At 49.6% G+C, this 27081-nt stretch overlaps 1 protein-coding gene across 3 annotated transcripts in view; it reads left to right on the top strand.

The window, feature by feature from the left end:
* The window catches only part of PPARGC1B (PPARG coactivator 1 beta), a 121181-nt gene that overhangs the window by 58116 nt on the left and 35984 nt on the right, over positions 1-27081 (top strand). For all 3 annotated transcript variants that reach the window (XR_001918292.1, XM_018050172.1, XM_018050171.1), the window contains exon 2: positions 26798-26971. Coding sequence is in view for 2 of the 3 variants with exons in the window: in XM_018050172.1 (XP_017905661.1) it covers positions 26798-26971 (174 nt within the window). In the remaining variant the exon portion in view is untranslated. The remainder of the gene's footprint in view (positions 1-26797; positions 26972-27081) is intronic.

Raw genomic sequence — 27081 nt, 5'->3', positions numbered from 1 at the left:
TGTTACAGCCTTTGTTCGCTGAGCTTTTCCCATCTGAAAAGTAGATCATTCGTTTCTACCCTGAGGATTGATGTGAGGCTAAAAGAATATGCTGATGAAGGATAAGAACTCGAATGGAAAACAGATTTGGTACCTAGTCATACTGATCAACTATAGCATCCTCATTCTTGGGTGCTTGGGTTCCCTTTGCAGTTTGCACTGCCGGCCGCTGTATAAATCCCAACAAAGAGGACATCACTGCCTTCATTCTTCCTTGTATGGGAAAAAATGTGGCTTTCACCCACTGGTTCTTGGATCTGCCCTTGGGGCCCCTGAAAGAACTTCATGTGTCTTCTCCTTGACCTTCAGAAATGGGCAGATAAAATCGCAGTGACCACAGCCTTGGGGCAGGCCATGCCATCAGAGCCCGGGTCACTGGGTTTGGTGGTGGGTGTGTCCTTCACCCCTCTGGGCCTCCCTGCCCTTGCAGTTGGGGTTGCTGGTCCAGTGACTCCCTCACCCCACAAAAAGGCCTGTGGGAGCAGCTGCTGTTGCCTACTCTTTCCTCTTGGCCTGCCTAAGAACTGGGTGGAGGTGGGCAAGTGCGTCCTGGACAAGGGAGTGGTTTCTGCCTGCCAGGAGGAGCCCCTGAGTCACAGGAGATGTTTTCCTGTCAGAGGGAAAAGTGGTTCTATCAACACGTCCAGGGAAGGATAGAAGGAAGCTGGTTCATTTGAGCATCCTCTGTCTTCCCCAAATCCCCTTATGCTGTCACTGATAGTGTAAGTAGCCCATTGTTTAGAAGAACGTTCTTCTGCTGCCTCACTCGACACTCAAGCAACAAATGTTTGTGGGGAGGACAGATCACACCCTGGTTTCCTCATGCCTTCAGAAACATCTCATCCAGCAGCCTACGCCTTCTGGAGTCTAGAGCCGAGCCTATAGTAGCCAAGAGCATTACCACAGGGACCAGGCCCTGAAGTCCCCCGAATGAGTCTCCTTCAGAGCCCACGAGTTCCTGTTGTTGTCCTTTGTTTGCTTTGCTGTTGTCTCTTTGTTCATTTTTGGCTACACTGAGTCTTTGCGGCTGTGCACAGGTCTTCTCTAGTTGCAGCGCACGGGAGCTACTCTCTAGTTGCAGTGTGCTGGCTTCTCATTGACATGGCTTCTCTCGTTGCAGAGCGCAGGCTCTAGGTGCACAGGCCTTAGTGGTTGCTCCTCAGTGCATGGACTCTTCCTGGTGCTTGGACATCCCCTGCATTGGCAAGTGGATTCTTGACCACGGGACCACCAGGGAAGTCCTTGATTCTTGTTTTAGATGGAGCCTTCAGCTTTGAGATCTGGTTGACCAGTCTGCTGTTGATTAGAACTGGTACCTAAGCAGAGAAGGGTGGAGCTTCTTGAAGACAGCAGACTCACAGCAGGAAGCTGTGTCAGCCAAGCACCCGACTGTCCAGGGCAGATGATTTTGCTAAGGGCAGAGACCAGCAGCTCTGAAGATCTCAGAGTCCCGAGGGGAGGGGCAGTACTGTGTCAGAGCAGAGGACCACTTGGAGGGGGTGGTGGTTAAGATAATGGTCCCAGAGGTCAACAAAGTGAGGCCCTAAGGGCCACATCCAGTCACTGCCTGTTTTTATAAATAAGGTTTTATTGGACCATGCCTATTTGTTCACATGTCTGGCTGCTTTTACACTAAAACTCCAGGACCGAGTGGTTCACTGTATGGCTCAAAAGCCTAAAACGTTTACCATTTGACCCTTTACAAAAAAAGGTTGCCAACCCCTGATGATTGAGCTACCAAGGAAGGGTTAAAATTCAGCCTTTTTCCCTGGCGGTCCGGTGGTTAAGACTCTGTACTTCTATTGCATGGGGTGTGGGTTTGATCCCTGATTAGGGAACTAGGATCCCACATGCCATGCAGCAGTCCCTTCTCCCCGCCAAAATAAAAATAAGTTCAGCCTGTGTTAGAACAAGACCAGGAGGAGTGGAGGAGTGAAGTCTCTTGGGGAAGAACTTCCAGACAGACTGGCTGATGGTGTTGTTCCTCACATGTTGATTCTTTAATGAATGGAAAAGGTTTCAGATCGTCTGCATTTCATAGAATTGTAAAATATTAAGGCCAAGAAGGATGTTACCGGCGTCTCATCTGACTCTTGCCTATCCATATGGAGAAACTGAGAAACTGAGGCCTGGGGAGGCAAGGGGTCTTTGTTGGGTGCATATGGTGGTGGCAGCCCTCAGTGTCAAATCCAGACCAGAGCACTTTGTTCTGATTTGCTGTTCAGTGGTGTGTGTGTGTGCATGCACCCATGTGTGTTCTCACGTGCGCATGCACACACACACACGAGCAAAATCCTCTAAGCAGTAACATGGCAAAGAGATGTGTTTGCCTCTAAAGAGCTGTTGCTTATTTTGTCTTTTTCCGTGTTAGTTGCCTTTGCATTAGGAGAAGGGGGGCAAGGATTTCTGCTTTGCCCTATATAAGGAGGCCGTTGTCCCAGCCAGACCCATCCCATGGCAACAGGGCTAAAATGGAAACAGGGAGTTCTGTTTAAGGCGAGCTCCTGCACAACAGCTGCCTCCCGCCTGCTGCGGATGGAGCATTGTCTGCCCAGCACCTGCCCTTCCTGCTGTAACCCGATTGGAATGCGGACTCCAGGGGCAAGTGCTCCTGGAGCTGGTCCTTCGTGGGGGTCACTGCCCACCGATGCGTGGTGCCTGCGTCGGGGCTGGGTGGAGTTCATCAGAGGCAGCTTGATGCAGTTAGAGGGGCAGTCAGACTCTCCTGCTCAGAACCTCAGTTTCCTCCACTGGAAGATAGGAGAGCTAGAGCCAGGTCTGTCTAAGGGCCCCTTTCACTCTGCTAATTCTGGCACTTGTGCCTCCCTTGGTGAGGCTCTGAAACAAAAAGGGTTTTGTTCTTATTCTAGCATGGAGGTTAAATGTCACGGCTTAAGGAGTCAGATTTCCTGGGTTCCCATCCCAGCATAACAACTTACTTAGCTGGGTGTCTCCAAGGGAAATTAGCAAACCTCTCTGGGTCTCAAGTTTCCTCATCTGTGAAATGGAGCTATAAGGGAACCTATCCTGCGAGGCACCTGCACCTATTGTTTGGTTAAGCATAAGGAGAGTGGTTGGACTGATTGGTAGTCAGGCTGTTTTCCTGCTTGGGGTTCTGTGGCTCTGATTTTGAGATCTCCAGCCTCTCAGGTAGGTCTCCCTCCTGCCCCTGTGTTGCCTGGGGAATTTCCTACGCAGACAACACCCCCAGCTCTGGAAACCTGATCTGGAGATTAGAGGCCTCGAAAAAGCAGCTGAGGAGAAAGGAGCCATGGGGAGTTTCCAAGGTGCTGCAGGCAAATGTGAGTCCAGGTGTGGGTGCCACATCCCTACCAGCCAGTTTCCGTGGGTTGAGTGGTCCAGCAGGGGAACAGCCTGTGAGCAGGATGAGGTCGCAGCATCATGAGTTCTGGGATGCCATCAGTTCAGCCCTGCACTTCTGCGTCTTTCTGTAGAAGCATCCATCCCTGGTCTTCTCTTTGGGGAGGACTTTTGGAGAAGATGGAGGAGTGGGAAGGGGTAATTTTTATTTTTATTTTTTTTTAAGAGTACGATGAAGTGATAAAGAATCTGGCTTTGGGATCAGACAGCCCTCAACCAGTTGGGGAACCTCCTTGGGCCTCCTCAGTTTCCGCCTCTGTATAAGGGAAAGAATAGCAGCTGTAAGGACTGCGTGACATAGTGCCTGCCTAGAACTCAGCCCATTTCCCCTACACAGTAAAAAGCTCATTCAGTAAAATCTGAAGAGTGCTTACTGTGTGCTAACATAGTAGGAAGCAAGACAGACAGACTAGTCTTCAGCAATCAGGAGCTTCTATTTGAGTGCAGGTAGACAGATAACATGTGGATCATAATAAACTGTGGAAAATTCTGAGACAGATGGGAATACCAGACCACCTGACCTGCCTCTTGAGAAATCTGTATGCAGGTCAGGAAGTAACAGTTAGAACTGGACATGGAACAACAGACTGATTCCAAATAGGAAAAGGAGTGAGTCAAGGCTGTATATTGTCACCCTGCTTATTTAACTTATATGCAGAGTACATCATGAGAAACGCTGGGCTGGAAGAAACACAAGCTGGAATCAAGATTCCCGGGAAAAATATCAATAACCTCAGATATGCAGATGACACCACCCTTATGGCAGAAAATGAAGAGGAACTAAAAAGCCTCTTGATGAAAGTGAAAGAGGAGAGCGAAAAAGTTGGCTTAAAGTTCAACATTCAGAAAACGAAGATTATGGCATCTGGTCCCATCACTTCATGGCAAATAGATGGGGAAACAGTGGAAACAGTGTCAAACTTTATTTTGGGGGGCTCTGAAATCACTACAGATGGTGACTGCAGCCATAAAATTAAAAGACGCTTACTCTTTGGAAGAAAAGTTATGACCAACCTAGATAGTATATTCAAAAGCAGAGACATTACTTAGCCGACTAAAGTCCGTCTAGTCAAGGCTATGGTTTTTCCAGTAGTCATGTATGGATGTGAGAGTTGGACTGTGAAGAAGGCTGAGCACTGAAGAATTGATGTTTTTGAACTGTGGTGTTGGAGAAGACTGTTGAGAGTCCCTTGGACTGCAAGGAGATCCAACCAGTCCATTCTGAAGGACATCCGCCCTGGGATTTCTCTGGAAGAAATGATGCTAAAGCTGAAACTCCAGTACTTTGGCCACCTCATGCGAAGAGTTGACTCACTGGAAAAGACTCTGATGCTGGGAGGGATTGGGGGCAGGAGGAGAAGGGGACGACCGAGGATGAGATGGCTGGATGGCATCACTGACTCGATGGACATGAGTCTGAGTGAACTCCGGGAGATGGTGATAAGACAGGGAGGGCTGGCGTGCTGCAATTCATGGGGTTGCAAAGAGTCGGACACGACTGAGTGACTGAACTGAACTGAACTGAGACAGATAACAAACACATCAACAGAATGGACAAGTTTATTTCAGACAGTGACGTGGGTCATGAAGAAATGAGATGCAGCCATGTGATGGAGAGTTTGCCAGGGTGTGGGGAGGAGTAACCACTTTATCGTGGATGGTCAGGGAAAGCCTCTCTGAAGAGGTCACATTCGGTTTCAATGTCAGGAAGGAACCAGCCATGTAAAAATAACTTATGCGAAGGCCCTGGGGCAGTGACTGCTTTGCCCTCTGATGTAAAGCATGCTGGGGTGCCTGGGGCAGGTGATCAAGGTGGTAAGCAGCCAGGGGGGATGCTGGCAGCCTGGGCAAAGGTACTCTAGGCCACAGATGTTTGGATTTACGTGTGCAATAGGAGAGTCTTTGGAGAATTTTGCGTAGGAAGTGGGTGACATGATCTAGTTTACATTTTTTTTAAGATAATTTGAGTTACTGTGTGAGGCAAACTTGGGGTGGGATGGACAAGGAGGGAAGTGGAGTCCTGTTGGGCAGCGCTGTAAAAGCCTAGGTAGGAGGTGGTGAGGTTATGGGCTTGTGTGGTGGCAGCAGAGATGGAGAGGGAGTGGACAGGACTGACGGATTGAATCTGGCAGGGAGGGAAAGAGGGTCCTGGGTTTCCTTCTGAGTAGCGGGGTGAAGGGTTTGCCATTTATTGACATTGGGAAAACTAAAGAGAAACTGGCTTGGGTGCAAATAGAATTCCATTTGGACATAAGGTTGAGATGCCAATAAGCCACCCAAGTGGAGTTGTCAGTAGGTAAGATGTGAAAGGGCTGCTTTGCAGAGTGGTTGAGGACGCGCTAATGCATGGAAGGACGCAGCTTGTTTTGAGCTGAGACAGCCTGAGTGCATATCTAGCTGGGGCTTAACCCTCTGCCAGCCCTAAGCTTCTGGATTAACTTTAAGAGCTTTCCTTAGTCACCTAACAGCTTTGCATGACCCACATCCCTCCCTGAGCCTCTGATGGGTGCAGGGCTGCTCAAACCCCTCCCCTAGAGGACTCCTAATGGCATGCAGGTGGAACCAACCCTGTCCTGCCTGGGGGCAGAGTCTAGCATAGCTTGAACCAGCTACCCTGAAGAACATTCACACAGTATGCCAGGCCCTGTGCAGAGTGCTTTACAACTGAGTTGCTTAACCCCAGGGGATAGAATTCAGAGGTCTGTGAACTTGGATGGAAAAAAAAAAGTCACATGTTTATTTTTGCCAGCCTCCAAGTGAAATTTAGCATTTCCTCCCATTGGGAATGTAGGTGACAAACTGTAGAAATATTAGTGGTACACTTTGACTTTGTCACCAATGGAAATCAGATAATTTTCATATCACATTACAGTTTTTTCGGATACCTAAAAATACTTATACTCATTGCTACTCTGAAATTACTGGTGATTATTACACTTGCTACTACATCTTATTTAGTATAGTAATAAAAAAGCCTGCTATATTACTGTAACATAAATTTAGTCTTTTTAATATTTTATAAATGTATTTTGATAGTGTTGATTTCCTAAATAATCCTCTTTTATGTATTTAAAAATATTTCACTTATTTTATCTTATGCATTCATAAACATTCTGAGAAGTTTATAGCCTTTACTAGACTGTCAGTGAGATTCATGACTCAAAAAAGGTTAAAGACTCCTACTTTGCAAGCATGATTTTATCATTCCCAATTTAGAAGCTAAATCTCAGAGAGGTTGAGATCAGGCCAGGGTCACACAGCTGATTGAGTGGCTGAGCCCAAATTACTGCGGATCTATCTGATCCCACAGTTCTTAAGGGAGTCCCGCCACGGCCTCCAATGTAGTTCTGTCAGCTAAACCTACAACCGATTTAAACAGAACCCACAGCACAAAAGCTGTTATTTTATCCAAAAAAAGTTATTATGGCTTTTACATCCTAGTCCCTAGCATACTCTTGTTTTTTATAGTAGAAGAAAGTTTTTCTTACTAGTGAAATAATTTAACTTTCTTTTATGCCAGGTCTTGGGAGGGAAATTCTGAAAAGAGGCACCTTACCTAGTCTGTGCCTTTGGAGTACATCTCAGCCCACCAGTGCGCCCCCAGTGGGTATGCGATCAGAGACAGAGAGGCATGGCCTCGACTCAGTGCTTCTTAGGCTGCCTTGTAGGCCAGTAGCCCCGAGATAACGAGAAAGCTGAGGCCTCTAGTCACCCGGTGGCTATGGTCCCCTAGCTCCAGCCAATGGGGTTCTGGTTCTGGCTTTTCCCCTGTGCAGCCTTGGTCTAGTTCCAACATCACTTAACTTGGCTGTGTGATCTCAAGCACATTACTTGCATTATTGGGACTCAGTTTCCTCATCTGTAAAATGGACTGGATGGTGTCTGCCTTTCTTTATTTGGTTGAGCAGGATCAATGAAATGGCTGTAGAGTGCACAGCATAAAAGAGAGGCTCACCAAAGTTTGTGATTATCATGGGCCACAGGTTACCGAGTTCTCCTTGGTCCTCAGGCAGGGGTGGGTGCTGAGGGGGACGGGAACCCCCTTGCTGCATGGGAGGTGAAGTGGGACCGTCACCAAGTTCTCGCCAAGGCCAGGAGCCAAGCCTGACCGAAGGATCCAGTCTCAGCCACAGCCCAGAGCTTCCTGGGTGATTAGTCAAGGGTGGGGAGTGGGGGCCAGACTCCCTGCCTCTCATCCCTGTCTCTGCGCCTTCCTCTGTGCCCCACACCAGATTGGTGGCTTTATTTCATGCGCCTCTATATTTAATAAGCAGGGCTGTGATGAAGTTTGGTGACCTCAGGGCCCAAATGGACTGTCTGCTGGCATCAGCCATGCTTGAGTCATTTCCCAGGGATGCGCGCTGGGCAGGTTTCCAGGAGCTGAATTTACCCTCTGATTCTCTGCTTTCCTCTTCTCTCCTCCCCATCCCCCAGCTCCATTTTAGAGTTCCAACTTCCTTGGCTTCAGGAGGTCATGGACCAAGTTAGAAAGCAACATAGTTGTTCGTTTGGCCGGCCTCTCTGCACCCCTGCCTCAGCAGAGGCTCAGGCTCAGGCTCAGGACAATGACCCAGGCTCCTGCCTGGCTGGGGACTCCCGTGGGTGTTTGCACGTTGAGGATGCAGGCTCAGTGGCCTAACTGCCCTGAGAGATGCAGGCAGAATGTGGTAGGGATGCAGAGGAGAGACAAGTAAGGGCAATGAGGGCAGGCTCTGTGGGGGAGGTGGTATGTGGATTGACCATTTATTTATTTATTATTTTAGTTTTGGCTGCACTGGCTCTTTGTTGTTGCCCACACCCTTTCTCTAGCTGCGGTGAACAGCGGTGGCTTCTGTTATTGCCGAGCACGTGCTCAGTGGTTGTAGCCCATGGGCTTAGTTGCTCCGAGACACGTGGAATCTTCCCAGACCAGGGATGGAACCTGTGTCCCCTGCATTGTCAGGTGGATTCTTAATCACTGGACCACCAGGGAAGTCAGAATTGGCCTTTCAAGGATGGGTTGAAGCCTGTATATGATCAATGAAAATAAAAACCTTCAAAGAGTAAAGAAAGACATAACATAGAAAGCAGATATTGTCTGACATCCCTTATCCCCAGTCAACTCCTCATTCCCGAAACCCACCCCCCAACTCCTGGTGCTTTCTTTTGTGTCCTTCTGGCAATAATCTGGTCTTCCCTGGTGGCTCAGCTGGTAATCTATGGACCATCTGTCCGTCTTCCCACCCATGCATCATTTAAAAAAATAAACATGGTCATATAACGTTAACTTCCCCTTTTCTCTTAACAGCCCAGCTTGGCACCCTTCCCATAGCAGCGCTCATGGGGGTTGGTGGCTCGGACTCATAGCATGAGAACTCTCCTGGTCCTTGCAGGTGGCTGGAAGGGCATGGGGAAGATGAGAAACCCCACACTGTGTATGAAAAGCTGTGGCAGGGGAATGAGGGAAGCAATAATCTGAGTGGTTAGGAGCCCAGGCTGACCTTTGAATTTGGATGATCTGGGGATGAATCCCAGCTCCAGCACTTTCTGGCTGTGTGACCCTGGGCCAGTTTCTTTACCTCTCTGAGTTTCAGTTTCCCTATCTTCCCAATGGAGCTAATACAACCTACCTTTGAGATGTTTGGGGACTTTCACTTACAGCTCACAGAGGTACCCAATCAACAAGACTAGCTGCTGGTTTTTGCTGTTGTCAGGGTGGTGTGTCAGATGGGGCAGGGGGCAGCTGAGCCCTGACAGGTAGGGCCAGGTGCATGGTGGGTGTTTCTGGAGCGATATTTGGAGAGAGGATCTGATCGATCTGAAGCTTAAAATAGCCTGGAAGTGCAAGAACAACAATAAATAAATGGGTTCCGGATGCTTTTAAATCTTGGCATTTCCTGATCTCAGCTCAGCTGGTCCAGACAGCTTCATCAGCATTTACTGCCGAGGCCGGCGGCGCACACCTCCCCTGGCCATAGCCCAACGCTGCTTTCAAGAAAATCAGATCTAGAAACTTTAGGATCTCTGGCACTGGTCCTGCAGGTCAGGGGTGGAGGCTGAGGACCAGGCAGCCTTGGGGTTTGTCCCATGTGTGTATAAAGAATTAATTAAAGCCTAGGGAAAGACGTGAGGGGTAAGGTGGGACTTCTTAGGACTGGGGAGGGCGGCCAGATGGTTGCCAGAGAATGGAGTTGTTCATTTATTCTCTGTGTTTATTAAACACTTATTATGTGCCGGGTGCCAGGGATACATTGTGGTGGTGGTTTAGTCAATAAGTCGTGTCCAACTCTTTCAATGCTATGGACCGTAGCCCATCAGGCTCCTCTGTCCGTGGGACTTCCCAGGCAAGAATAAGGCAGTGGGTTGCCATTCCCTTCTCCAGGGGATCTTCCCAACCCGGGGATCACACCCAGGTCTCCTGCATTGCAGGTGGATTCTTTACCAACACAGCCACCAGGGAAGCACAAGGATACCTTGGTGAGCAAATAATAACATGCCCATGCAAGTAAATGTTTAATTACCAACTGTGATAAGCCCTGAAGGCTCGGGACCTCCAGAAGGCCAGGCTCCTTCTGTAGTCTGCATGGCTCAAGGAAAGCTTCCTCAGGAGGTAGAGAGTGGAGGGTACATACACGATAACTAGACAAAGCATCTGTGTGTGGGATTATGTTCCAGGCAGAGGGAATAGCACATGTGAAGGTCTTATGGGAGAGAGGTCCTGGCAAGTGCTAGTGTTGGAGAGAAGGTCAGTGGGGCTGAAAGTTGGGTGGACGGTGGGTTAATGCCAGGAAATTATTTTGGACAGGTATAGAGAAGCCAGATCATGCAGAATGGTAAAGGCCTCTTAAAGAGTTTGAGTTCTTTATCCGGAGGAATTGGGAACAAGCAAGGTTTTAAACAGGGTCCAGTACAGTCGGATCTGCGACTTGAAAGCACTTGGCTATGGCTGCCCCCTGCCCAGCAGCCTGGAGGGGGCTGGAGTAGAAGCGGGAAGCCATGGCTGCCACTAAGTTGTGAGTTGATAGTGGTTGGCCTGGATCAGTCTGAGCTGGAAGGGTTAGCACAGTGATGGGGTACAGAGGAAGTGCTGGAATCCCAAAGGGCTGCATCTGTTCCAGCAGTTGCTTCAGGTCTCCTGTGTAATAATCTCAGGAATGACCGTCATCTCTTGAGCACTTACCGTGCACCTGACACGATGCAAGCCCTTCTCATTAAATCCTCATAAGATCCCTATGGCTGTTATTACCACCCCCTGTTTTACTGAGGCCCAGAGAGTTGAAATCATTCAGCCAAAAATCACACAGCTCAGCCGCCTGTTGTCCAGTTCCTCTGGGCTGACTGACCCTTGGATCGGTGTCCTCCAGCCAAGTTTAACCCTTCTCAGGGCTTAGCCTGAGTCCCCCGGCTTCTTTCTGTTGCTCCAGTGACCCTTGGCATTGTGCCCACCCTGGCTACAAGAACTGGTTCAGAGCTAGGCTGGAGGGGCCGTGTGTGACCTGAGAGGACGCAGCCCCGTGGCCCTTGCCCCTCCATCCTCAGCCTCTTATCCTCTGACGTGAGCTGAAATGGCTGTGTCTCTGGGTTTCGCATGTCGCCTTCCTCTTGGGGATTCAGATGGTCTCTGCTGCTTGTTTTTATTTTGCTTCTTCATTTCCTTTGCCCTCCTCCTTTCTCCCTTTGCTCCCACCCTGTCCCCATCTGTTGCTGCCCCACGGGGGTCTTTTCCTCGCCTCCCAGATGTTGCAGGCAGGACTTGGAATGGAAGCAGAGGCTCTCCTCCTTCCGGCCTTTCAGGAAGGAAAGGAACTAGCGGTGTGTGCAGCTGTTACCTGCTGGGCACTGGGCGAGACTGTTGGCATGCGTGATCTAACATAACGCTCAGAGCAGTCCCCTGAGGTGTACACATTGTTATCTCTACTCCACAGATGCAGACGCTGGGGCTCGGAGGATTTAGGTGCTGAACTGAAGGTCACATGTTACAATTGGTCTTCCGATTAAAAATTTTTTTGTTTCCCACACTTTAATGTGCCTGTGAATCGACCTAGGGAACTTATTAAAATGCAGGTTTTGACTCAGGAGGTGTTAGGCTTCAGCATGAGATTCTGCAGAATTGAACAACCTCCAGGCCTGGGCAATGCTGCTGGTCCGTGACTGCACTTTGAGTAGCAGAGTGAGGAGCCAGCAGGTCTTCCACGTGCCCTCTCACAACGCCACTGCAGACACACCCCATGTGATGCCTCCTGCAGCGGTCATCACCTCCATCTCCTCCACCTCTCCCCCTTGTTGGGAATTGCCAATGGGGCAGCTAAGGCTTTCCTACTATGCCCAGGACATCATAGGCTGACCCTGCATGTCCCAAAGCCCAGCTGACTGACCGTGGTCTCCAAGCCTAACCAGTTTTGGAATATAGGGAAACTGAGGCTCGGCAAAGTGGAGGGACTTGTCCAAGGTCCCATGCCACTTGAGCAGAGAGTTCAAGATTGCTGCTCCTAATCAGGGATATTTTTACTTCAACTGAGTCAGAGGTCTGGGAGTTCTAGTCCTGTTCCTCTCTTTAACTTACTCTGTGACTTTAGGCAAGTTACTTCCCCTCTCTGAACCTCAGCTTCCCTATCAGAAAAAATGGCTTAACCTCTGCCCTATTGTAAGGGTCAGATGGGAGAATGTCTAGTTTACAGGTGTAAAGGGTTTTTATGAGCCCCGAGACCCCTAATCGTGGCAGGGTGGGAGGAGCCCGGTGGGTCAGAGAAGTGGGCTCCCATGGCAGGAACTTCACTCCCTGAAAGACCTCACTGTTCTGTCTTGGAGAATCCCCCCTTCCAGCCTGTTTCCCTGCAGGCTGGGTGGTAACCAGGCATTGTCAGATGGTGCCCCTTTCCTAGCTCTGGTGCCTGTTATTCCACTGTGAGGGCCCTGGCTCTGGTTGGGAAACAAGTGGTAATATCACCCTGTGGACCACCTCCTTGTTACTTAAGAAGAAGGGAATGGAAAGCTATGATTTAGTTGACAAAAATTCACTTTACACACCCGGTGAACGCACTTCCACATGAGACAGGTTCACCTATGGCTGGAGAGAGCCAGTGCCTTGGGCCTGGGGGACGTGAGTAAGTGGGCCCTCACTGACCACATGACCAGGGAGGGCCTGCTGAGGCCAGAGAGTCTGTTTCCCACCAGCTTTATCTGGGAGCCATGGGTCTGGGTTTCTCATCATCTGACCTCTGTGAAATGTATTTCCTTAAAGGAATAAATAGATGGAGAAGGCACCCCCTCCCCCACCACCACCAGGAGAGGGGGGTGCATGAGAGGGAGGCCTTGCAGGACTCACAGCATTGTGAGGCAGAGCTGCCTAAACTGACCTGGGAAACTGGAGCTCTGCTCCCCAGGCCCACCTCCACCCATCCCACAAAGATCTAGTGAGCACCTACTCTGTGCCTGACACTGTCCCAGGCACCAGGATTCAACAGAGGACAAGCCTGGACCTCTGCTCTCCTGCGGCTGGTATTCTGGAGGGGACAGTCCCTGGGGTTTATGCTCTGCAAAACACATGGGGACATGATCCATAGTGGGTTAGGGGTTGGGGAAGGCCTCTCACTGAGACCCAATGCTGGATAAGTAACCTGGGACCAGGCAGGACAGATGTGTCGTATGGATAGCCCAAGCTGAGAGAGTTTCACTCCAGGAGAAGGAGAAGGCCGCTGTGTCCGCAGCATGGGAAGGGCGAGAGGGCCCAGGAACTGGTGCAAGAGGAGGCAGGCCCAGGCCGTGCCAGGCCTCATAGTCTGGTGAGGACTTTGGGTTTTTGTCAAGGGCGGTGACAAGTCAGGGAAGGCTGGTACAAATGCAGGAGGGTGAGTAACGGCCCCTAGTCTCAGCTGTGCCTCCAGCTCCCTGGGGATGGTGGGCTCGCCCCAGCTTTAGCGGTATCTTCTGTGGTCTACACAGCACCTTCTTACCTGGGCTTCCTGAGCCCATAAAGACTCTCCAACATTTACATTCTGCTTTGCAAAGTCATGTTACCTCCCTGAGTCTTAGCTTCTTCATCTGTACCACGTGGAAATACCCACTTTGCTGGTGGTACATACCACCTACTTGGAAAGTGTCTTCTTAGTCTGAAATTTCAAATGAACCCAGTAAAGCTTTTAAATTGCCAACAAAATAGCATATGTGAAAAGTAGGTATGAGTGTGTGGGTATGGGGAGGTATAAAATTCACGTGCAAAACATAATGTCGTCGTATTTCTAACATGGAAGAAAGAAACAGAAATTTGGCTTCCTGTGTATTTGGTTTTTGGCAAGCTCATAATGTTGAATTCACTCAGGTTAAATAGGAGTATGATGCATTGCCACTGTGTAGTTTTTAGTTAATAAAAATGGAAAACCTAATTAATTAGCTCCCTCATCATCCCTCCCACTTCCAAGCCCAGGGCGCTGGCGGGCTGTGGGGGTGGAGAGCACGCAGGGGCTTCCCCAGGGAGCCCAGCGTGGGAACCACAGGACCAGATGGGCTGTGAGGCCCTTCCCGGCTCCCACGCTGTGCAGCAGCCCCAGCAGGGGCAGTTGTGGGCTGCACGTTGCTGAGTCATCTCTCCCTCCGCGGGCTGTGTGTATTGGCTGACAAGCCAAGGCTGCTGTGTTGGTGGCTGAGCCCTGGCCTGGGTTCTTGGGAAGTTGACTTCACCCCCTGCGCGTTAGGCTGGGGGATCCTCAGCTATTCTCTGCTCCTCCAACTCACCCCACGGTCTCCTCTCTGCTTGAACCTCCAGGAGCCGGCCACCTTGGGGCTGCCCTTCCAGAGTAGGAGTGATGCTCCCTGGCACGACAGCATGGCCACAGTCGGCCCTGGGCAGCGTGGCGGCTGGAGATGTGAGCCGGCACCGCTGGCCCGAAGGGCGTGACATTTCCTCAAATGCCACGAAGGGGCTGCCTGACCTTCATTCTCATGCCAGACCCCTCTTTCTGCCTCTTTCTGGGTTATTTATAACAGTGTGAACAGGCAGAAGGGCTTCTCAGCTGAGCTCTGGCCCAGCTCCCCCCGGGTCTCCTCTGCCAGCCACGGCAAGGAACACATAAATAGAAGCAAAGAACGTGGACACCGAAGGACCCCAGAGAACTCCTCCAGAAGGAGTGGGCCAGGCACTTTATTTTAGGTCTCTGGGACTTTTAGCATTAATTTTAATTGTATTGTGGTAAAATATGCATAAGATAATATTGGCCATTTTTAAGTGTACAATTAGTGGCATTAAATACATTCACGATTTTGTACCAACAGCACCGCTATCCATTTCCAGGCATTTCTTCATCCTTCTCATACCTGAGGATAGCTGACAGACGCTGGTCCCTCCTCCTCTGCTCTTGAGCATATTCTGATTCTGAGGGAACCCCAAAGAATGTGATGGTGAAGGACAGCAATCCTGCAGTGTGATCAGGGAGTTGAGGGGTTGTCCGTTTCAGCTGCAAGGAGTGGGTGCTTTCCCAGGGCTCCCTGTAGCCCTCTGCCTTCCTTTGCATCCAGTAAAGGAATCAGAATGGGAGAGGAGGTCCTGCTTGCTGGGAGAACCATGAATCTGCGCTAATCACTTTTCTTAAGCAAAACCTATTCATTTAGCAAACTTCACTCCTTTCTTTATGAATCAGGCAAGTTTGTTGCAACTCACCTCAAAGCTGAATGCTGCTCACCATTGTCATGGACCATTTATAACCTTTGATAAAAATGTAATAACAGTTCCTCACCTATAGATAGCACTTTAGAGTCCCAAATGCCTCACTGGACAGGACTGGAACACCCTAGGGTTATGGGCTCCATTGTAGAGATGTGGAAACCGAGACCCCAGACTGAAGGGATCTAGGGCAGGATCCGATCTCATTTCAGTCACCAGAATATACAGAACTCATTTTCACTCCAGTACTCTTGCCTGGAAAATCCCACGGACGGTGGAGCCTGGTAGGCTGCAGTCCATGGGGTCGCGAAGAGTCGGACACGACTTCACTTTCACTTTCATTTTCACTTTTCACTTTCATGCATTGGAGAAGGAAATGGCAACCCACTCCAGTGTTCTTGCCTGGAGAATCCCAGGGACTGGGGAGCCTGGTGGGCTGCCGTCTATGGGGTCACACAGAGTCGGACACGACTGGAGCGACTCAGCAGCAGCAGCAGCAGCAGCAGCAGCACAGTGAGGCAAAGGAGACACATGGCTCAGGCACAGAAGTTGAGATGGCAGAAAGTTCAGTAATCAAGATAAGTTATATTTTAATGCAACACTTTAAATATGTTGCAATAGTTAATGTGTTGGTTAATTTGTTAATAGTCAATGCCAAAATATCCATTTTGAATATAATAATACCACATCTTTAAAGGTAGGAAAACTGCCATGCAGAGCCAAATAGTCTGAAGCAAAAGGAAAAGTCAGTACTACTGACCTTGTCTTTATTTAGAGTCTTGATATTTTGCTCATCCTGGATTGAGGGGCAGGCATTAATTTTGATTGTTTTCACAATATTACATTAAATATGATCTGTCTCGATTGCTGGATGTTTGGTCCCTAAGGTTGGTACCTCCTGCACCTCAGGCTAATCCCAGCCCTGATTCCACCTTCCAGTGTCTGTGCCCTCCTATGACAGAGGACCCCCCCTGCCTCCCAGGTCCCCAGGCCTCAAATCCTCGTATGTCAGGGCCTTGCAGCCACCGCCGAGGGTGGCATTTGATCCTTGCCATCTATTTTTGTGCCTGCCCTTCGGTGACTGATAACATGTTGCTCTGGGTAGAGCTGCTGTGTTGAAATGGTGAGTGTCAATGTCAGGTGGCTTATGTGATCGTGTATCTTCATTCTTGACCTCTCAAAGGGGCCTGGAGCCAGGGAAGAAAAGGAGCTCCTGGCGCTTTTGCCCTCACCGAGTAGGACAAAAATCATTATTGGGTAAGTGAGGCTGCTGGGCCGTTAGGCCTCGTCTCGAGACTTCATGGAAAAAATGTCCAGGTTACATTCTCTTGCTCTTGTGCACCACCCTTTACAGTTTACAGGGCGCTCCCATGTGTCTGTCACTTTGTTTATTGAGCAACCACTACATTCTATGCATTCTGCTAGGTGCTGGGGAAACAGCGGGGAACAAGCTTCTGCTCGGATGGAACTCCTAGCTGGGGGACGTGACATATACAAGTAGCGACATGAAAAATGGGGACAAATTCTAGAGAGGGGTGCTGCTGGTGGTTACACAACAGTGTGAATATACTTAATGCCACCCCCTTGCCCAGTTAAGAATGGTTAAAATGTTATGTATATTTTACTACAATTAAAAAAAAATACCGGGAAAGGTGGTGGGGGGATATCAGAGAAAAAAGTGCTAATTGAGGACCTTGGAGCAGGTGATGGGAGAGAGGTTGGCAGCCACTTCAGGATACAGTGGTCAGCAAGGCTCGTCTCAGAGGGACACTTAATCTGGGCTGGGGCTGATAAGAAAGGACCAGCTGTGCGCAGATGAAAGCAAGAGAAGGCTTCCCAGGCCGAGGGAGCTGCCGGCACAGAGGCCCCAGGGTGGAAACTCAAGGCACACAACCATTCTGTGTTGCAGGCCGGTCCCTGGAGATGGAAAGAGGCTAGGGGACGCCCTGCAGCTAGCAGGTGATCAGCCAGGGCCTGCTCCGCTTCAAGCAGTCTTAACGACAGGTGGAAAGAGGCTAGGGGACGCCCTGCAGCTAGCAGGTGATCAGCCAGGGCCTGCTCCGCTTCAAGCAGTCTTAACGACAGGTGGATACCTGCGCGCACTTCGCAGTTTACAAAGCGCTTTTCCTGCCGCTCTCCCTTGAGTTCAAGAGGCCCTTGAATTCAAGTGCAGAAAATTGATAGCAATTGTAGGGGAACACAGTGTGTGAATGGCACTGCCCCGGAACAGCCTCACTCACTCGTCCGCTCGTGTCACAGAGCACACTTTACGCTTTTCAAATAAACAAAACACCACCTTTCCAAGCCAGGGGCAGCCTATGCCGGCTGGCAGGTGCCAGAATGGGTGGTGGGGGCACTGATGGCATCCCCTAAGACCTCGGTGCCAGCCACCTGCCAGGACATCCAGGAGCCGCTCCACCCCAGGTCACCTCGCTCAGGCACAGCTCTCAGAGATATTAGGGATCTCAGTTGGCAAAGGGGCTGCTGGAAGGCAACAGGGAGGAAGAAAGGATATGACTAAGATAACACCTGTCCCAGGAGACTTTCTGCCTCAGTGTCCCTGTCTGCAAAAGAAGAGTCTTCTGTCTCTGGAAGTGTTTCCCTAGGCTTCTCCAGCGCCTAAAGCCCCAGATCTGGGAATCCATTGTAGGGATTAATTTTCTGTGCTATGGAGGCTGCAATCCATGTATAATAGTTGCCTTATGTGATAAAGAGTGGGAACTACAGCTGGGGGTTGGAGGGGTAGGTGGAGGGCCAGAGAGGGGAATTCCTCAGACAAAGTCAGTGGAAGCACAAAACCATAAAACCTAATGCCTACCATGGTTGTTCAGTGAAGCCATATGGCACGCGCATTCGTTATTGCCAGTCTTTGCCCTAGGACTGCTGGTGCTGCTGGCACTGCAATCCCAAGCTCTCTCCTGCCTAGTCCACACCCACACTGCCAGGGCTCCTATTTCCAGACTGGGGATGCACTCAACTGGATTAAGAATTTAGACTCCCGTCAAGCAATCTAAGTGCAGAGTTCTTCAGATTCTTGCCAATGTCTTCCTAATCTTCTACTATTAATTCACCCACACATAATTTGACAGCAGGGTTTTTGTGTGTGTGTGTGTGTTGTTTTTTTTTTTAAGGTAAAAAAAACCCCACAAAAACAGCTCAACTTTGTTGACTCCTTCCATAGCCTTCAACTTAGTTTCCATTACAGTCTCTTCTCTTATCCTCATATTTTCTCTTGATGAACCATTTCATTAAAGTTTGTAGTTATCAGAATTCCTTGGTGGTCCAGTGATTAGGACTGCAAATTCCCACTGCTGTGGGACTGAGTTTGACCCCTCAGTTGGGGAACTGCAAGCTGTGCAGTGTGGCCAAATAAACAAATATTTAAAAAAAAATAAAATTTGTAATGATTGGAATCATTACAATGGTGGGCTGCAGTCCATGGGGTCTCGAAGAGTTGGACACGGCTGGGCGACTTCACTTTCACTTTTCACTTTCATGCATTGGAGAAGGAAATGGCAAACCACTCTTGCCTGGAGAATCCCAGGGACAGGGGAGCCTGGTGGGCTGCCGTCTATGGGGTCGCACGGAGTCGGACACGACTGAAGCGACTTAGCAGCAGCAATGATTGGAATTCCCTGGTGGTCCAGTGGTTAGGACTCTGCACTTCCACTGCAGAGGGCACGGGTTTGATCCCTGGACTGGGAACTAGGATCCCATATGCCCCATGGGACGGCGAAAACAAAAAAGTCTGTAATTATAATTGTGTTTGGGAGAAAACACAACCGACATTGAACAAACAACCCAGCCACTGGAGGCAGGTGTGTAGATGACCTGGAGGGTTGTCTCTGAGACACTGGGGCACTGTGGGCCTTAGTAATGTGTGTTGTTACAGGAGGGGATGAAGAGTGTGGATTAACCTGGCCTGTTGCTTAGGGAAGCATCTGTTGTACCAGAGGCCTGACAAGGCCTGATTAGGATTAGGTTTGATGGCAAGTAACAGAAGACTGCCCAAAATGATGAAAACTTTGAGGAGCTCCAAGCTGACTGCTCCCTCATGTCCTAAGGTGACTGACCCAGGGCCGATTGGTGCTTCGAAATATCAGGGACCCCACCTCCTCCATCCTGTTCACCTGTCTGCCAATCAGAGCTGCTTTCTCAAGGTCACTGGTAACTAAGTTGTCATCCTCTCTGGTTGTCTGGGTCTGGCCTGACCTTGTAGCCAGTTCTGAGCCCTGGACCTGTTTTGCTCTCTGTGTTGGAGGACCCACTCCCACCAGATCTGGTGATCTTCCATCAAATCACCTTACAGTAAGCCTTGAGTGAGCAGCTGTGTGGCTGGGGGTTGGGACCTGGTTGAAAAGGGCTGAACATCACTGAGTTTGCGCTTGGCAGGCCTGGGACTGATGCTTTTGCGTGGAAAGGGTCTCCATGATGTTTTGAGACACTTAGCCTTGAGTGTCTAGGTAAAAGATCCTTTCAATGGTCTGATTTATCTTTAAATAAATTTAAATATTTATTTTTTTTCTTTTAGGCTGGCTCAGAGCTCCTGCATTTTCTACTTATTCTTCCTGGAGCTTAATTTTGTGTCTATGACTCCTGAGTCTTATTTCAGAGGAGGCTGGTAGTATTTCTTTGTGGTCTAAAAATCAATTACTTTTCCTACTGTTCTCCTGGAAGCATCTTTAGGAGTTTTGTACTAATTTGGAAGACAGTGGGAAGATTAGATTTTTTTTTTCTTTTGGTTGTAAGAGAGATGAATCAATTATAACTTTTTCATTGATAGATGATAAACTCCAGCTGGCACCTAATCTGGAGAGGGAACTTATTTACTCACATATTTGTGAAAAACAGGGACTAGACTGGCTTCAGGCACAGCTGGATCCAAGTGTTTACACTGTTTTCTCAGGAATACATCTCTCTTTGCTTCTCGACTCTGCGTTCCTTGTGGTGGCTTCATTCTCAGGCAGAAGCAAAAATGTCTCTCAGTGTCTCCAGAAATACATTCAAGCAGCTGGGCACCCTTGTCCAAATGCTCCAGCACATTCCTGATAGTCACCCTGAACCACTGCTGTGAACCAGTTGCCGTCATCACTGGATGAAACCCTTTAAACTGGCCAGAGTATACTCACCTGGACCGACTGGGTTCGGAGGAGGGATGATGTCCCCAAGGAATATCAGTGGGCTGCCACATTAGGAAGGGGAATGGGTGGGAGGCCAGCCAAGTAGCAGAGGTGGGAGGAGAAAAAGGAAAACATCTTTAAAGTGAGATGACTCTGTGGGGACTTCATGCATACTTATTTCCCTCCCTTCCTAGAAGGCAAATAGAGGCATAGGCTCATAGGTCTAGACCAGGCTGGGTCTAATGGGTTAGCGGTGGCCATGAAGGCTCCTCGTTGCAAATGCTTGGGGCTCATTGGGAAGTAGAGCCGTGTTTGATTGGTGGTGTCTGCCATGGTTAGGGAGGCAGGAAAGGTGAGCCCAGTGCTAGATACCTGCACCCCTAATAGATCTCATGCCCAATCATTTAAAGCCTGAGACCATCAAATACAACTTTGTCAGTGAGGGAGGCTCCAAGCGGGCAGTAGGGCAGTGCTTAGGGCATCCAGGATGGCGGTCAAGAAGTGTGTGAGGCCCAGAGAGAGCCAGTGTGGTCTGTCTGTTAGGGCAAGACCATCCTCCAAGGGAAACCACGAGCCGTGTTAACACTGGAGTGGGGGCTGGTGCAAGCTGAAGGAAGGTAGGGTTGAGGGCGTCAGCAGGTTTAGGACTGAGGGGATGGGTCCGGAGACAAGTTCTTGAAGCACTGACCCTCTGAGAGGCCCTGCTCTCCCCATCAGTGCAGTGGGAACGTTGACCACTGCCTACCTTCCTGCCTCTTGGGAAGGTATCGATGAGGTTATAGCTGTGGATGTCACTTGAATGTCAACTGTAAGTGCTATGTCTGTGACCACCTTTCACTGGGTATCTGACACATGGCAGACCTGAGTCTGACCTGTGTTGTTTTGTCTTTGTAAGGACATTGTGAAGTAGAATTCTTTTATTATCCCCATATTGTTGATAGAAACTGAGGCTACAAAATTTAGGTCCTGACCTCAAAGGATGAGTGTTAGCAACCAAGCCAGGCTTAGCCCTTTGTCCTTCTTGTCTGGGCCTCTTTCCATGTTAATACAGACCTTCCTTGTACCTTTGTTTCCCCCTCCGTAACTTTCATTTATTTATTCTGCCTTCATCTCAAAGTCTGTGTGGATCACAGAAACTAGATAAGTACAAAATTGTATCAACCGCTTGAGCACGATGGGTCCATAGGGTCTGTGTGTTTGATATTCTCTTTTCCAGAGGGGGCAGTGAGAACCCAAGAGAGGAGGCGACCCACTGAAGGATGCATGGTGACTGCGGGCAGGCCCAGCACCCAGGTTCTGTCAGGGCACCTGCCCCTCCCCCTCTCCCGCTTCCTTCCACCAGGTATAACTGAGAATGTGCTCTGGGCCAGGCACGCTAAGCTAGGCGATTTGCTGATTGTAGTCTGGAAAGTGGAGCCACCAATTTTTCCTGCAGAGGCATTCTTTCTTAAACAGGGAATCGATTTCCGACAAGATGCACAAGCTTCCAATGAAGGCACTTATGTGAACCTGGACGAAGCACAATTAATCCATTGCCAGGGGTGTTTATCTCCCAGGCAGCCATAGCCTGCTTAGATACGGGGTGTGATGTTGCTGGAGGAATAGGTGCAGATGATGCGGCAGCCAGAGGTGTTCCTGCCGCAGTGATGTAGGCAGACTTGCGGTGGGGACCACAGGGGGCTGTGTGCCTGGGGCCAGCGCACAATGCAGCATGTGTGGCCCCAGGCCTGTCCCTGCTCAGCTGCAAACTCACCCTGTGACTTGGGTTTTTCTCAGACTTTTCCCAAAGCTCTGTCTCCCCATCCATAAATGGGAATGCATGCATGTGTGCTTAGCTGTTAAGTCGTGTCCGACTCTTTGCAACCCTAAGGACTGTAGCCTGCCAGACTCCTCTGTCCATGGGATTCTCCAGGCAAGAGTACTGGAGTGGATTGCCATTTCCTCCTCCAGGGGATCTTCCTGAGCCAGGGATCGAACCTGCGTCTCCTGTGGCTCCTGCATTGGTAGGAGGATTCTTTACCACTGTGCCACCAGGAAAGCCCATAAATGGGAGGAAATGGTTTTAAAAGTTCCTTCTCACCCTCAGAAGCAGGCTGTCAGACCATGGCACAGGCTGTGTAGGGAGCCAGGAGACCCAGGGTTGGAATCTCAGCTTTATGTTTCTGGGACCGTGGGTGTTAAGGGTTAAACTGCATCTTCCATTCGAAGATATGTTGGCCTCCTAATCCCCATTACCTCAAAATGTGACCTTATCTGGAGATAGGGTCTCTAGTACAGAGGTCATCGAGTTAAAATGAGGTCATCAGGGTGGGCCCAATCTAGGGAAATTTGGACACAGAGCCTGGCATGTGTAGGAGGAAGATGATGGGAAGAGAGACACAGGGAGAAGACACGATCCACTTGCCAACAAGAGAGGCCTTGGAAGGCACCACCCCTGCCAGCGTGTTGATCTCAGGCTTCCGGCCTCCAGAACGCGGAGGCAAAATATTTCTGTTGTTTGAGCCACGCAGTTTGTGGTGCTGTCTTACGGCAGCCCTGGCAGGCCAATACAGGGGACGGGATCTCCGAGTTTCCTGGTTAGTGGTAACAAGGGGTCAGTGACGCCTGCCTTGCAGTGTTGTTAGAGGAATCCAGTGAGAGAATGCAGATGAAGCACTTGGCCTGACCCACGGTGTATAGAAAGCGCTCAGTCATAGTGGCCTAGCCTGTGCTCTGACGCCCCTGCCCCCACCACTCCGTGAGTGGGGCCTACAGGAGCCAGCCGGTTTAGAGGCCCTTTAGTCACCTGAGGCACCCCTTCAAAAGCCTCTCTAAATATGGAGAGGGCCAGAGAAATCACCATTAATGCAACGCTTAATGGTTTTTAGCCAGAGAGTGGCCTCAGCCCTAATCGACAAGGCTGCGAAGCTGAGATTTCTTTATTTTATGTTCTAGGTACACTTTGAGTGTGTCGAGCTGCTCTGTAAATCAATAAGCGCAGTGGTCATGGCCACTTGATGGCATTTTGTAAAGGCAGTGGCATGGCTTTCATAGGAAGGATACTCATTGGATGGCCCTGAGCTAATCCATCTTCCTCCTTGGACCTCAGTTTCCATATGTGCCAAGTGAAGGCGAGTCAGAAGTTCTTATATGTGTCTACGAAAGGTTAAGAGGTTCAGAGGTTCAGTCTGAATTCCTTGCACACACAGGCATTGTGCACACATACCATATCTGGTTCTGAAAGGGGTCTCCTGAATTGTCCACAAAGACCTGCATGGACAACCTCTTGGGGCAGCTTTTCCTTGCTGATCTGGAATTCTGGAACTCTGATTTAAAAGTTGTTTATAAGATTCAAGAGGCAAGTCTTACAGAGGTGGCTGCTCTGAGTTACTAGGCTGGGCTGATTCTGGAATATATAAAGAAAGAGCTCCCCAGAGAGCTTACAGGTAGGGGCTTTGCTGGCCAGGGAGCTGCCAGTTGCCCAGCATCTTTGTGTCTCTGCTTTTGGCCTTTCCTCCTGCTCCACAGGCCCTCAGTGGAGGGCCTCGGCCCTCCCAGCCCTCCCGCCTGAGTCTCTCCTGGGTGCTAGTCAGCCCAGCCCATCTGCTTGCTCCTACGCTGGCCCCACCCCCACCATTTGCATGCTTGTGTTCTAAGTCGCCTCAGTTGTGTCCGACTCTTTGCAACCCTCTGGACTGCAGCCCCCCAGGCTCCTCTGTCCGTGAGGATTCTCCAGGCAAGAATACTGGAGTGGGTTGCCATGCCCTCCTCCAGGATGTCTTCCCAACCCTGGGATCGAACCCCCGCGTGTCTCATGTCACCTGCATTGGCAGGCGGGTTCTTTACCACTAGTGCCTCCATCCTCATCACACTTGGCATCAGACCCCAGTCCATCGAGTTCCTACCTGAGCTGGCCTCCTCTGCCTCTCTGAAGGCATCCTCTCCCTCCCCCTACTCCAGGGCTGAGCTGCAGCCTCACTGGCCTGTGGGCAAGGCCCAACACTCTAGGCTTGGTCCCCACCTGGATCTCTGCCTGAAACCTTCTCCACATCTTCAACTGCCTGGCTCCTCCTTCATGTCTCAAACCAGACGTTGGCTTCTCCAGGAAGCCTTTGGTCAACCCCATCTAAGTAGATTCCCCTCCCTCTCTTGTCCTCCATCCTTGCACCTGGTTTGTTTCCGTTGTGGCACTAACACAATCTGTAATGAAATATGTGTGCGTTTTCTTTTCCCACTGAGATGGCAAATCATAAAGGAACACATGGAGTCTTAAGCATCACAGGGCCTGTCTCATAGTAGCATTTAATATAATGTTTGCAGGCCCCGCTATCATGCATGGCTCATTTAAATACTGACAAAACCAAGTGCTAGGGAGGGCCTGGAACAATAGGAACTTCCATACAGCCTATGGGAGTGTGCACTGCCAAAGCAGTTTTTCAGGTAGCTTTTATCAAGGTTCACCGATGCTTTGGAGAAGGGAATAGCAACCCACTCCAGTACTCTTGCCTGGAGAGTTCCACGGATGAGGAGCCTGGCGGGCTGTCGTCCATACGGTTGCAAAGAGTCATACACAACTGAGCAGGCGTGCACAGACACTTACCATATGAGCAAGCAGTTCCACTCCTAGATATTCACCCAAGAGAGAGAAAATCGTATGATATGTGAGTCTTTATCACGCAAAGCCTTGCACACAAGGCTTGTTCATCACAGCCAAAAACTGGAAACAAACCAAACGTCTGTTTAGAACAGGCAAGACCACTGTACCCCCATGAGCCAACTCAGTAGGGGAGGAGGAGGCAGCCCCAGGGGGCGGCGGAGAATCCTCTCCGAGTGACACAGGGCTTAGTTCCCATGAGTGCTGAACACATGTGGCTTGGAGGAAGACTGGGCAGATAGAGGGCAGGCATGTTTGGGAGTGCCCCTGGAGTTGCTCTCTCTGGGCATGTGCTACCTGGCCTGAAAGCAGGGACTGGCTGCTTGCGAGAACCAGACTTGCTGCTGCCTGGGTGTACAGGATTCTTGCAAAATGCCAATTAAGACATTTGACCCAAATTCAGATAAAAGCCTTTTTCCTGTGTCAAGTTGAGCTAATAATATACATTTATTCATAATTTATGAGGCCTAGTAAGTGGTAACAATTAAGGAAAAGGCCTGGATAAAACCTATTTCTCTTCAGTGTCACGCAGGCCTCTTTCTGTTCTCAAAGGAAGTTCCACCCATTTCTGCCTGCCATGAAACTCTGCTGTTTTATATTATTTTTTAAAATTTGTCACCATTCCTGTCTGCTGCCATTTATTGAGCACTTACCAAGCCAAGTTATAGCATTGCCTCATTTAATATTAACTGTATGAGGCAGGTGTTATTGTCCCATTTTACAGATGAGATAGTTGAGCTTCATAGAGGTGAAGGGACTTGCCCAAGGTATCACAGTTGGTACATGGGGATTGTGATTCATAGATGCTGGACCCCAGTGTCTGTGGTATCCTGTTTCTGTGCCAGCCTAACCCAACTCAGGCTGTTTCTGAATCTGCAAGGCACCCTTCTATTGGTAACTTTTTTTTAAATTTAATTTTTAAATTTCTTGGTTGCTCCCAGTGGCATGCAGGATCTTAATTCCTTGCATTGGAAGCTTGGAGTCTTACCCGCTGGATCCCCAGGGAAGTCCCTTGGTAACTATTAAACCTGGGAGGCCAGAGTGAGAAAGTGATGGCTTTCTGGGCCTATCTTCTGGGTTAGGCTGAGAATCTGCACTGTTTCCATCAGGTTCCCAGGTGTCCTGGGACCACACTCTGAGAAGAACCGGGTTAGTCAGTGCTGGCACCGGGTCCTCCCTGACTCTCTTCTATCCCACCAACCCCTTATGGCCTTCTAGACCTCCTATGTATTGGCGCTGTAGTCTCATATATATTATCATGAACAGTGTGTGGCTTGAGTCTGTCTCATTCTTTTTACACATGTGGGATAGTATTCTACCTGCCGATGTTCTGCAGTTTAGATTTAACATGATATGTATGTATGATATGATAACATACATAATACCCTCATTCTTTTCAACAGCACTGTAATAGTCCATGATATAAATGGTTATAGTTTTACTTACCTATTGTCTGCTGATGGGTGATCTTCTACCCTTTTAGACATGACAATTATTTCTGGGAACCTGGGTGAGTGTTTTTCTAGAATGCAGCAATCACTCAATGATGTCGGTTCTTGCTTTTTGTTGTTTCATTATTCATATAGAAGGATTGTTGCCTTCTAGAAATCCCCTTTCAAATGGGAACAGTTATAGAAAGGAGTAGATCTCTACTTACAGGCTGTAATCAAGTTTTCAACCAAACATTTCTGGGAAGAGAAAAGAGGTCCTATGTGGGCAGGGCTTTGAGGGGTGTATAGGAGTGTGGAGGAGCAGGGAAGATATAGCAGGCAGGGGCATTTGTAATGCTACAGCCTGACCTACTTCCTGGTAGGTTCAACAGCTGCAAGAGGACGAGGTAGATCTTTTCATTTCTTGGTCACTTGGCAAAATCAGGCCCTAGACAAAGGTAGCCAAGGGTTCAGACTGACAGCATCCTAAGTAGGAGGGTCCTTTCTTGGGTCTAGCCAGGCTCAGCTCTGACCCACTCCTTTCTACCTGTCTCCTCAGGGTGGGGGATCTGGGGAGGAACCACTCTGCGCTGACTTTCCCGAGCTCGACCTCTCCCAGCTGGATGCTAACGACTTCGACTCAGCCACCTGCTTTGAGGAGCTGCAGTGGTGCCCAGAGAACTCCGAAGCCGACCCCAGCGACTACAGCCCTGACGACTTGGAGCTCTTCCAGGTACGCCCTCCGAGCCTCACCACCGTCTGCCTCGCTGTGCCTCTCTCTGCCCCTGAAAGCCTGGCTCTGCCCTGAGTCACCTTCTTCTCCACTTGCAGATACAAAGAAGT

This window comes from Capra hircus, chromosome 7 (assembly GCF_001704415.2).
Source record: "Capra hircus breed San Clemente chromosome 7, ASM170441v1, whole genome shotgun sequence".
Taxonomy (NCBI): domain Eukaryota; kingdom Metazoa; phylum Chordata; class Mammalia; order Artiodactyla; family Bovidae; genus Capra; species Capra hircus.
Note: the sequence above shows the minus strand (reverse complement) of the source record. Positions and strands in the feature narration are given on the sequence as shown.